The sequence below is a fragment of the Manis pentadactyla genome, chromosome 14 (assembly GCF_030020395.1).
Source record: "Manis pentadactyla isolate mManPen7 chromosome 14, mManPen7.hap1, whole genome shotgun sequence".
Taxonomy (NCBI): domain Eukaryota; kingdom Metazoa; phylum Chordata; class Mammalia; order Pholidota; family Manidae; genus Manis; species Manis pentadactyla.
The window spans coordinates 30,689,705-30,702,865 of record NC_080032.1 but is presented as its reverse complement, the minus strand read 5'-3'; the positions used below and the strand labels follow the sequence as shown (position 1 = coordinate 30,702,865).

The window sequence follows — 13,161 nt, the reverse complement described above, 5'->3', positions numbered from 1 at the left end:
GCTCACCTTATACTTGGTGGGTGAATTTTGGCCACCAGAGCCCCTTCCTGTGCTCATTTGATCTTTGTGTGGCAAATAATCATAAAATTTGGAGAAATGGCCTGATTTTCTCTAAACATGGGGAAAGCTGAAATTTGTTAACCCAGACTCTAGACAGGCCAGTGGCTGGGGGCCTGCATATCTCAGGCCCAAAAATTTGTTTTCAGAAAGGAAATGGCTATTGAACTTCCCCTACTTTGGAACCACAGCCCAGGCCTCTTTAATGGGCTGCCTCATACTTTAATTGTTAAGAGGCAGGGCTTTGTGGGAGGAAACAGTCATCTGTTGAGGACAGAAGGCCTAGGAAGGCGTGGCTAGAAGGTCAGGAGCAAAGCTTTCAAGCTAACAATTATACTCAATTTCCAAAAATATATTACGTAATACTTAAGTCCCAAGAGCAGAGCAGACAGTATGCTGGCCCTTCATCCACATAATTGAGATGGAACAACTACCAGGATTTTGCCATTCTTGCTTGTCTTCTCCCCCCACTTTTTGCTTTCCTTTATGATGCTTTAAAAAGCAGATTCCAGACACCACACCATCTCACCCTTCATACCTAAATATACATCTCTAAGAATGATGGACATTTTTCGTATGTAACTACAGTGTTACTATCCCACCTGGAAAAGGCTAAATTGCGTACTATCCAAAACAACCTATACTCACATTTCTCTGCCTCAAAAACGAGTTTTTACAGTTGGGTTTATATGAATCAGGATTCAGACAAGGTCCTGGGACTCACCAGCTTTATGAAAGAGTAGGTCGTTTTGAGCCAAACCACAATTAGAGCAAGTAGGGAACTGGAACCCACAGTACTGACTCTTGGGTTGCAAAGCCAAGGTCTCACCAAGGCACGGCTCTCCACACACCAAGTGAGCGGTGTGCATTGCTAACCTCTTGCTGACTGCAATTCTCAAACCTTACCTTTGTCACCAGGCTTTTCCAAAAACAGCTGGCCCAGTGCAACATCCGCGGCTGTTACTTCGGCTTTCAAGTCCCGCTGCTTGGAAACCACCTGCTCAGGGAGTTGACAAACGCCCTGGAGCGTAGATTCGCTGTTCTCAAGCCCGGCGGCCACCCCAGGTACCTGGAGTCCCTGAACCCTGCCGACGCCCGGGTCGCCTCCCCGGGGCTCTAACGGAACCGGCCTGGGCCGCGGACCAGCGCGCTTAAGTCCCGGGGACGCACTACACGCTAGGAACAGGTTCCGTGGGGTCAGCAGGGGCTGGTTCGGGGCCGGGGGGCGTGGCCAGGGTGGGGCGGGCCCGGGAACCGGGCTGGGAGCGGGGCTCCGGGCGGAGGCGGGGCCCGGGCGGGGACGTAGCTCTGGAGGGGCGGGGCCCGAGGGAGGAAGGCGGGAGGCCGGTGGAGCGGCCTGCTTTGCCCGCGGACCTCGGCTGCGCAGCTGAAACGCCTCCCGGGCGCGCGGCTCGCCATGGAGGAGCTGCAGAACCGTCTGCAGGAGACCCTGGCCGTACTGTCGCCGCAGGAGCTGCGCCACTTCCGCCTCATCCTGCAGAAGGTGGACGAGGAGCCGCGGGTGAGCCAGGTGCAACTGGAGTTGGAGGGCGGCAGCGCTTCGGGACTGGCCCGCCTGCTGGCCCGGCACTACTACCTGCCGGACGCCGCGCGCGTCTTCACCACGGTGCTGCAGCGGATGCGCCGCGTCGACCTGCTGGCGCGCTGGAAGGGCGAGACTGCCGAGGGCGCTGGTGAGCGGAGACTGGGGGAGCGGGGGCCAGAAGGTTAGGGAGCCTGGGGAGCAGAGGCGGGAGCAGGGCCTGGGGCTTGGGGGGCACGGTGGGCAGGCGCCTAGGGCGAGGTAAGGGGCGGAAGCAGGGCCTGAGGTTTGAGGGGAGTGGGGCGGTGAGCGGGGGCGGGGAGGTTGGGGGAAGCTAGGGCCGAGGGCGGGGCGAGGGTTCAGGGGTGAGCAGCCGGGAGTCGCCCTCCCCCAGGCATAAAATCTGAGTGAGCATCCTGAGTAGTCACCAGGGTCCACCAGTTCATTTTGGGATGGGCTCAGAAATCTGAGCAGGCACATTTTACAAGTACCCACCGAGTGATTATGATGTGGGAGGTTTTAGGTGATACGTGGGAAGCCCAGTGTGCGGATCCGCCTACCGCCGCATCTCAGGTAGATGTGTTCACGCTGGGGTTCCCCGGAAACTCCCTGTTGCTATATCTCCAGTGCATATGTGCCCATGGTGGGGTCCCTGGAATCCCCTTACTGCAGCATAGCCAGTGCATGTGCCCATGGTTGGGTCCCTCTTCTTGCACACCATGATGCCATTTGCCATAAATTTTGGAAGATGTGGCTTATGATCAAGAAATGCCATGTGTAACAGGTTGAGGGACGTTAGGGCTTTCCCCACCCCCAAATTTAGTGTGTATGTGTGTGTAGTGTGTGTGAGAGAGAGTACAGCAGGAGAAAGCACCTATGGGGAGGCGGTTGAGATAGACACTAAAATAGACTGGTCTCACCTTAGCATGGTTATGAGCTGCTTGAGTTTTGAGGCATGTTGTTATTGCTGATTGGTTTTCTGTTTGTACTTGGGAGACCACTGTAATGGCCCACAACACGCAGCCGATAGGCGGGTTCTGGCCCCTGGAGCCTTGGTTCCCTCTCCCTTTACTTGCACCTGCCCAGAATCGGTCTTACCGTCCCGGCAGGCTTAGTAGTTTACCCATTACACTTTTTGTGGTCACTCCTTTACACTGGGAGTCCCTTGCTGTTGGCAAAGTGTCTTTTATTTTTCCAGAATTATCCAAACTTCACCATATCATGGCTGCACACTCTAGGCAACCAATAAATACTTGAATTGAGTGCTAAGACGTTACCTTAAGTAAAAAAAATAGTGCCTAGTTCCTTTCCTTTGCCTTTCCCTTTATTGACGTCCTGTGGACGTTCATGTGCACAGTACTGTCAACTCATCCTTGTCCTTTTCCTCGCTAGCCTGGGTCTTTCTGCCCCTAAACCTGAGGGGTCTAAGGGAGGTCCGTTTGAAATTTTCAGCGTGGTGAGGGTGAACATTAATAAAGGGAAACCTCACTGACATGGTGTGCAGAGGCCTGCAGGGGGAGCGCTCATGCACATCCCGCCTCAGTCCCAACCCGACGAGATGAGCCGGTGCCAAACTGTTTTAAAAACTCCGCTCTCAGCAGCGGAAGGCAGGTTCCACCCTTTCCCAAACTGCCCAGTGACACTACTTAGCTATTGAGCAGCCACCACTCTTGGGACTCCCAGTTTCCTCCGGTGGGCTTTTTGCTTAAAACAAACCCGCACCTCCCCATCCTCTGAAAAAGAGTGTCCCCCTCCTTTGTTCTCCCGACTTGCCTATGGCTTTGCTGTTGCTGCTGTCCTCAATTGCAATTCCCTGCTGTCCCCAGTTGCAGTTCTCTGCAATTCCCAAATAAACCCATTTTTGCTATTACAATAACTGATGTTCATTTTTAAGGTCAACATGCATTTGGAACAGGGTGTTCATAATCCAAGGAAACCATTCTCTAATAAGATTGAAGACTGCTCTAGCCAGACTTATTAAGAGAAAAAGAGAGTCAACACACATCAACAGAATCATAAACGAGAAAGGAAAAATCACGACGGACCCCACAGAAATACAAAGAATTATTAGAGAATACTATGAAAACCCATATGATAAAACCCATATTCATGATAAAAACTCTCAACAAAATGGGGATAGAGGGCAAGTACCTCAACATAATAAAGGTCATATATGATACACCCACAGCCAACATCATACTGAACAGCGAGAAGCTGAAAGCTTTTCCTCTCAGATCGGGAACAAGACAGGGATGCCCACTCTCCCCACTGTTATTCAACATAGTACTGGAGGTCCTAGCCACGGCAATCAGACAAAACAAAGAAATACAAGGAATCCAGATCGGTAAAGAAATAGTCAAACTGTCACTATTTGCAGATGACATGATATTGTACATAAAAAACCCTAAAGACTCCACTGCAAAACTACTAGAACTAATAGCAGAATTCAGCAAAGTTGCAGGATACAAAATTAACACCCAGAAATCTGTGGCTTTCCTATACACTAATAATGAACTAATAGAAAGAGAAATCAGGAAAACAATTCCATTCACAATACCATCAAAAAGAATAAAATACCTAGGAACAAACCTAACCAAGGAAGTGAAAGACCTATACCCTGAAAACTATAAGACACTCTTAAGAGAAATTAAAGAGGACACTAACAAATGGAAACTCATCCCATGCTCCTGGCTAGGAAGAATTAATATCATCAAAATGGCCATCCTGCACCAAGCAATATACAGATTTGATGCAATCCCTATCAAATTACCAACAGCATTCTTCAATGAACTGGAACAAATAGTTCAAAAATTCATATGGAAACACTAAAGACCCCCGAATAGCCAAAGCAATCCTGAGAAGGAAGAATAAAGTGGGGGGGATCTCGCTCCCCAACTTCAAGCTCTACTACAAAGCCACAGTAATCAAGACAATTTGGTACTGGCAGAAGAACAGAGCCACAGACCAGTGGAATAGAATAGATACTCCAGACATTAACCCAAACATATATGGTCAATTAATATATGATAAAGGAGCTATGGACATACACTGAGGAAATGACAGTCTCTTCAACAGATGTTGCTGGCAAAACTGGACAGCTGCTACATGTAAGAGAATGAAACTGGATCACTGTCTAACCCCATACACAAAAGTAAATTCAAAATGGATCAAAGACCTGAATGTTAATCATGAAACCATAAAACTCTTAGAAAAAAACAGGCAAAAATCTCATGGACATAAACATGAGTGACTTCTTCATGAACATATCTCCCCGGGCAAGGGAAATAAAAGCAAAAATGAACAAGAGGGACTATATCAGGCTGAAAAGCTTCTGTACAGCAAAGGACACCATCAACAGAACAAAAAGGTATTCTACAGTATGGGAGAATATATTCATAAATGACAGATCCGATAAAGGGTTGACATTCAAAATATGTAAAGAGCTCACACACCTCAACAAACAAAAAGCAAATAATCCAATTAAAAAATGGGCAGAGGAGCTGAACAGACAGTTCTCCAAAGAAGAAATTCAGATGGCCAACAGACACATGAAAAGATGCTCCACATCGCTTGTCATCAGAGAAATGCAAATTAAAACCACTATGAGATATCACCTCACACCAGTAAGGATCACCATCATTGAAAAGACAAACAACAACAAATGTTGGCGAGGTTGTGGAGAAAGGGGGACCCTCCTACACTGCTGGTGGGAATGTAAATTAGTTCAACCATTGTGGAAAGCAGTATGGACGTTCCTCAAAAAGCATAAAATAGAAATACCATTTGACCCAAGAATTCCACTTATAGGAATTTACCCTAAGAATGCAGAACTCCAGTTTGAAAAAGACAGATGCACCCCTATGTTTATCGCTGCACTATTTACAATAGCTAAGATATGGAAGCACCCTAAATGTCCATCAGTAGATGAATGGATAAAGAAGATGTGGTACATATACACAATGGAATATTACTCAGCCATAAGAAAAAAACAGATCCTACCATTTGCAACAACATGGATGGAGCTAGAGGATATTATGCTCAGTGAAATAAGCCAGGCAGAGAATGATAAGTACCAAATGATTTCACTCATATGTGGAGTATAAGAACAAAGGAAAACTGAAGGAACAAAACAGCAGCAGAATCACAGAACCCACGAATGGACTAATAGTTACCAAAGGGAAAGGGACTGGGCAGGATGGGTGGGAAGGGAGGGCAAGGATGGGGAAAAAGAAAGGGGGCATTACGTTTAGCATGTATAGTGGGGGGGGGCACAGGGAGGGCTGTACAACACAGAGAAGACAAGTAGTGATTTTACAGCATCTTACGCTGATGGACAGTAACTGTGAAGGGGTATGTGGGGGGGACTTGGTGAAGGGGGGAGCCTAGTAAACATAATGTTCTTCATGTAATTGTAGATTAATGATACCAAAATAAAAAAATTAAAAAAAAAAAGATTGAAGACTGCTGACTATAATGGGGTATGTGGTGGGGACTTGATAATAGGAAGAGTCTAGTAACCATAATGTTGCTCATGTAATTTTACATTAATAATAGCAAAAAAAAACCATGAATAAATAAATAGCCAGGAACCAAAAAAAAAGGTTGAAGACTGCTGGACCCAAAACCTTAGGAGGTACTCCTTGAATTCCTTGGGAGGAGTGTCCTGTTGGTAGGAACAGCAGCAGATCTTGATTACAGAGGAAAAACATGAGAAAGAAATAATGTTCTTTTCTCTTTTATTCTCTTCTTCATGAAAATTCATTCAGTGATTCCGAGAAAGATTTCCAAGAGAAGCTTTGACTGTGTGGAAGGTGAACTGGTAAATATTTTCACTTTTACCCCCACACCACACGCTGGTGACTGTAGAGTATTTAGCCGCCATTTGAGCATTTTTGGTGCTGTTCCTGTTGGGTTAAGGGGACTACCTTACTGGTTGTCTCAAATGGTCAGATACCGCTGCTTTCCATTATAATAGTAAAAACCACTGTGTATTCATTAACCAAATGAGGCAGGCACTGTTATTGTCTGAGGTTGAAGGACTGGCTCTATGGCGTTGGGCAAGTCTATAAATTGCAGGCTGCAAGGTTTTGGGGTTTATTTTTTAAGTTTTTTTTGTAGAAGTTGTGTGTAAATACTAAAAGAGAAGAGTGAATTTCCTAAACTCCACCCAACATCCTTGTCACTCTGTACCCACAGGTGGCACACCCAGGCTTGTTTTATCTGCTCCCCCTATGAAATATTTCAAAGCAAATCCAGATATTTCACTTTCATCTGCGGATGCTTTAGTATGAATCTCAGAGTTTTTTCAAAACACAACCACACCACCATTATTTTTCCTGAAAACAAATTCCTTCATCTTGGCAGAGGTGCCATTGGGTTGAGTCAGGATGCCGATCCACAGTTCCATGTGACTGGTTTGTCTCTCTTAAGATCTTGATTCATGAAACTTCTCCCTGTAACCTTTTTCTCTTGACGTTTATTTGTTAAAGAAACCAGGTTGTCTGTGGAACGGCCACATTCTGGATTTTGCCCTGTGTGGTCGTTCACCATGTTCCCCTGCCAGCCATGTTCCCTCAAGCTGGCAGTTATGGCTGCACATGGGAATTAGAAATGGGACTGGCCTAGCAGTCCTAGTCTGAGAAAGGTATTTGAAAGAATTATAAATCAAGTCATGCCTCCTCTCACCCTGTTTCCAGAACGGGTAAGAGAAGCAGTCAGTTTGGACCCTGGATCTGAACTGGGAAATCTCACCAGTAATCCCAGAGCACACTCAGTGTTTCATGAATGTGGCATATTTGCATTTCTACGTTTGGTTTGGTTTAAATGTTTCTTGGCTTTCCTGGAAAACAGGACCGTTATGACCTGAGTGGCCAGCGGAGGGCGTTCCTCATGTGTGTGAAGAAGAACAGGTCCGGGGCCAACCGTGACATCGCACTAATGAAGGAATGGCTGGGCCAGTGCCAATTTGAGGACACACTGTGCATCGATCCTGACAAAATGGTAACAGGTTTAAAACAAAATGTAGACCTGTAACTTGGATTTTACAATCTTCCTCCCCTTTTTCTAAGAATTGGGCTTTAGTGCCAAATGAGAACCAGGACCTGCTAAGCAATGGCTCGGATATCCTGGTGAAATTGCTGATGCTTCTGTAATTTCAAGTGTATGAGGTCTGGGCCCACTGGGCTCCAGCTATAGCTGGACCGTGCAGTTGAAGAGGGAAAAGGACCCAGGCAGGTGTCCTGAGCAAGGAGCAAGGAGCCCAAGGACAAGCCGTGAATCCAGAGTGGGCAAAGACACAGAGCGTGTGGGAGTGGGGAAGACTCAGGAGGCCGCTGTGAGAGGTCAAGAGAAGCCAGGCCAGAGGGAGCCAGCAGCCCTGGAGCTGTGAGCCCTTGTGGGACTCACTCAGGACCTTGGCAAGGGTCAGTGGAGGGGATGCCAAGAGCCCTAGGCAGCTGTGCATCATGACCTTACTGGGTGACACAGAGAAAAGAAGGTAGAGGAGTGGTAGTGGGTGGGTGGGAACTGCATTCTGACCTGTCTGACCCTAGCTGAGTCATGGCCTAGACCTGCCCTTATTTGGGGACAGTAGCCCTTCATAGATCCCAGGGATTACACCTAGTGAAATGTAAGGAACAGCAGAGCAGAAGGTGAGATGTAGCACAGACCCCCGGAGTTGGGATTCTGTCTCTTACTAGCTGCCACCTTAAATCTGGTTCTCAACTGAGAGTGACTGTCTCCCAGAGAAAAATGTCTGGGGACATTTTTGGTTGTCACAACCGGCGGGTGCTTACTGCCATCTTGTGGGTAGAAGCCAAGGCTGTGGCTGAACGTCTCATGAATCCCAGGGCAGCCCCAGTGCAATAGTTGTAGAAACCCCACATTAAATTAAATCAACTACTTCTCTCTAAAATGGGCATGATACTAGTAACTTAAATCTGTAGGGATGTGGTGAGACTGCAATGAGCTGCTATGTGGAAAAGGTCCCAGAATAGTAGCTGCTTTATAGTAGTGCTCAGTAAGTTTCCATTTCATTTTTATTTCGAAGCTACAAATAGACTCCTTCATTTTCTCCAAGGACTGGACCAGAATCTCTTCCACCTTACTTGATAATGTTCTTTTGGCTTATTCTCCCAAAGGCCTGCAAGGGGGCTCTTTTCTCTCAGCAGTCTTATAGGCAAAACTCGTTCAGTGTTTAAGTTTCATTTTCTAGATTATTAGTTTGTTTGTACCTCTTTTGGCCATTTTTTTTTCCTTTTGTAAATTACCTGTTTGTAACCTTTGCCCTTTTTCCTACTGGGGTTTCTTTTTCTTATTCTTATTCTATAGTTATTTTCCTGGAATTCATTCATTTATGAAACACAGTGCAAATATTTTCTCCTACCCTGTTACTTGCCATTTGGCTTTTTGTTGTCTTAAGTCACATGGAAGTCTTTTAATGTTTGTGAGTAAACTTGCCAACCTTTCTGTCTGTTGACTTCTTGGCTGAAACCTCATGCTTCCACAACTTAAAATTAAAAAAAGACTTTTCAGTAATATTTTTATAATTTAAGGTTTACCTTTGACTCTCTGGAATTTTATTTTTGGAACAGTATGAGGCAGGAGGTCTCACTTTATTTCCAAATGGATGGTTGGTTATCTCAACCAATTTATTGAATGATATGTCCATCCCCCATGAACTTGAAATTCCACCTTTATTATGAAATAAATTCCTATAGTATGCTTGGATCAACTTTTGGACTCTAAAATATTCCATTGATAGCTTATTAGTATGTCACTTATTCATGTATCTATCACTGTTTTACTCACTGTTATTTAGTACATTTTGATGTTTGCCAGGACCCATCCTCCACCCACTTCGTTGCTTTTTTGGGGTGGAGGTTTGGGGAGGTGCTGTTCCTAAATGTTCTTGAGTATTCTTTTTTTTTTTTTAGGACAGATTTTACAATTTTTTATTTAGAATTCAGTTATAGTAAATACAACTATTTTTTTTGTTGTTTTTTCATTTTATTATCATTAATCTACAATTACATGAAGAACATTATGGTTACTAGACTCCCCCCTTCACCAAGTCCCCCCACTACAAACCCCATTACAGTCACTGTCCATCAGTGTAGTAAGATGCTGTAGACTCACTACTTGTCTTCTCTGTGTTGCACAGCCCTCCCTGTGTCCCCCCACATTATACATGCTAATTGTAAGGCCCCTTTTCTTTTTCCCTGCCCTTATCCCTCCCATCCCACCCCTCCTGCCCAGTCCCTTTCCCTTTGATAACTGTTAGTCCATTCTTGGGTTCTGTGATTCTGCTGCTGTTCTGTTCCTTCGGTTTTTCTTTGTTCTTATACTCCACATATGAGTGAAATCATTTGGTACTTGTCTTTCTCTGCCTGGCTTATTTCACTGAGCATAATACCTCTGGCTCCATCCATGTTGTTGCAAATGGTAGGATTTGTTTTCTTCTTATGGCTGAGTAATATTCCATTGTGTATATGTACCACATCTTCTTTATCCATTCATCTATTGATGGACACTTAGGTTGCTTCCATTTCTTGGCTATTGTAAATAATGCTGTGATAAACATAGGGGTGCATCTGTCTTTTTCAAACTGGGCTGCTGCATTCTTAGGGTAAATTCCTAGAAGTGGAATTCCTGGGTCAAATGGTACTTCTATTTTGTGCTTTTTGAGGAACCTCCATACTGCTTTTCACAATGGTTGAACTAATTTACATTCCTACCAGCAGTGTAGGAGGGTTCCCCTTTCTCCGCAACCTCGCCAACATTTGTTGTTGTTTGTCTTTTGGATGGTGGCGATCCTTACTGGTGTGAGGTGATATCTCATTGTGGTTTTAATTTGCATTTCTCTGATGACAAGCGATGTGGAGCATCTTTTCATGTGTCTGTTGGCCATCTGAATTTCTTCTTTGGAGAACTGTCTGTTCAGCTCCTCTGCCCATTTTTTAATTGGATTATTTGCTTTTTGTTTGTTGAGGTGTGTGAGCTCTTTATATATTTTGGATGTCAACCCTTTATCAGATCTGTCATTTATGAATATATTCTCCCATACTGTAGGGTACCTTTTTGTTCTATTGATGGTGTCCTTTGCTGTACAGAAGCTTTTCAGCTTGATATAGTCCCACTTGTTCATTTTTGCTTTTATTTCCCTTACCCGGGGAGATATTTTCATGAAGAAGTTGCTCATGTTTATGTCCAAGAGATTTTTGCCTCTGTTTTTTTCTAAGAGTTTTATGGTTTCATGATTTACATTCAGGTCTTTGATCCATTTTGAATTTACTTTTGTGTATGGGGTTAGACAGTGATCCAGTTTCATTCTCTTACATGTAGCTGTCCAGTTTTACCAGCACCATCTGTTGAAGAGACTGTCATTTCCTCATTGTATGTCCATGGCTCCCTTATCATATATTAATTGACCATATATGTTTGGGTTAATATCTGGGGTCTCTATTCTGTTCCACTGGTCTGTGGCTCTGTTCTTCTGCCAGTACCAAACTGTCTTGATTACTGTAGCTTTGTAGTAGAGCTTGAAGTTGGGGAGCGAGATCCCCCCCACTTAATTCTTCCTTCTCAGGATTGCTTTGGCTATTCGGGGTCTTTAGTGTTTCCATATGAATTTTTGAAGTGTTTGTTCTAGTTCGTTGAAGAATGTTGTTGGTAATTTGATAGGGATTGCATCAAATCTGTATATTGCTTTGGGCAGGATGGCCATTTTGACGATATTAATTCTTCCTAGCCAGGAGCATGGGATGAATTTCCGTTTGTTAGTGTCCTCTTTAATTTCTCTTAAGAGTGTCTTATAGTTTTCAGGGTATAGGTCTTTCACTTCCTTGGTTAGGTTTATTCCTAAGTATTTTATTCTTTTTGATGCAATTGTGAATGGAATTGTTTTCCTGATTTCTCTTTCTGTTACTTCATTGTTATTGTATAGGAAAGCCACAGATTTCTGGGTGTTAATTTTGTATCCTGCCACTTTGCTGTATTCCAATATCTGTTCTAGTAGTTTTGCAGTGGAGTCTTTAGAGTGTTTTATGTACAGTATCATGTCATCTGCAAATAGTGACCGTTTAACTTCTTCTTTACCAATCTGGATTCCTTGTATTTCTTTGTTTTGTCTAGTTGCTGTGGCCAGGACCTCCAGTACTATGTTGAATAACAGTGGGGAGAGTGGGCATCCCTGTCTCGTTCCTGATCTCAGAGGAAAAGCTTTCAGCTTTTCACTGTTCAGTATGATGTTGGCTGTGGGTTTATCATATATGGCTTTTATTATGTTGAGGTACCTGCCCTCTATATCCATTTTGTTGAGAGTTTTTATCATGAATGGATGTTGAATTTTGTCAAATGCTTTTTCAGCATCTATGGAGATGATCATGTGGTTTTTGTCCTTCTTTTTGTTTATGTGGTGGGTGATGTTGATGGATTTTCAGATGTTATATCATCCTTGCATCCCTGGGATGAATCCCACTTGGTCATGGTGTATCATCCTTTTGATGTATTTTTGAATTCGGTTTGCTAATATTTTGTTAAGTATTTTTGCATCTATGTTCATCAGGGATATTGGTGTGTAATTTTCTTTTTTGGTGGGGTCTTTGCCTGATTTTGGTATTAGGGTGATGTTGGCTTCATAGAATGAGTTTGGGATTATTCCCTCCTCCTCTATTTTTTGGGAAACTTTAAGGAGAATGGGTATTATATCTTCTCTGTATGTCTGATAAAATTCCGAGGTAAATCCATCTGGCCCAGGGGTTTTGTTCTTGGGTAGCTTTTTGATTACCGCTTCAATTTCTTTGCTGATAATTGGTTTGTTTAGATTTTGTGTTTCTTCCTTGGTCAGTCTTGGAAGATTGTATTTTTCTAGGAAGCTGTCCATTTCTTCTAGGTTTTCCAGCTTGTTAGCATATAGGTTTTCATAGTAGTCTCTAATAATTCTTTGTATTTCTGTTGGGTCAGTCGTGATGTTTCCTTTATCGTTTCTGTTTCTGTTGATGTGTGTTGATTCTCTTTTTCTCTTAATAAGTCTGGCTAGAGGCTTATCTATTTTGTTTATTTTCTCAAAGAACCAGCTCTTGGTTTCATTGATTTTTTTCTATAGTTTTATTCTTCTCAATTTTGTTTATTTCTTCTCTGATCTTTATTATGTCCCTCCTTCTTCTGACCTTAGGCCTCATTTGTTCTTCTTTTTCCAATTTTGATAATTGTGATGTTAGACTATTCATTTGGGTTTGTTTTCCTTCTTTAAATATGCCTGGATTGCTATATACTTTCCTCTTAAGACTGCTTTCACTGCGTCCCACAGAAGTTGGGGCTTTGTGTTGTTGTTGTCATTTATTTCCATGTATTGCTGGATCTCCATTTTAATTTGGTCATTGATCTATTGACTATTTAGGAGAGTGCTGTTAAGCCTCCATGTGTTTGGGGGCCTTTTTGCTTTCTTTGTACAATTTATATCTAGTTTTATACCTTTGTGGTCTGAAAAGTTGGTTGGTAGAATTTCAATCTTTTTGAATTTACTGAGGCTCTTTTTGTATCCTAGTATGTGGTCTGTTCTG

The 13,161-nt window shown here is 43.6% G+C and overlaps 1 protein-coding gene across 1 annotated transcript in view; it reads left to right on the top strand.

Moving 5' to 3' along the window:
- Positions 1-1,376: 1,376 nt before the first annotated feature.
- The window catches only part of LOC118930434 (caspase-14-like), a 28,536-nt gene continuing 16,751 nt past the window's right edge, over positions 1,377-13,161 (top strand). The window contains exons 1-3 of the mRNA XM_036921693.2: positions 1,377-1,751; positions 6,367-6,419; positions 7,451-7,600. Of these exons, the coding sequence (XP_036777588.1) occupies positions 1,475-1,751; positions 6,367-6,419; positions 7,451-7,600 (480 nt within the window). The 5' untranslated portion in view covers positions 1,377-1,474. The remainder of the gene's footprint in view (positions 1,752-6,366; positions 6,420-7,450; positions 7,601-13,161) is intronic.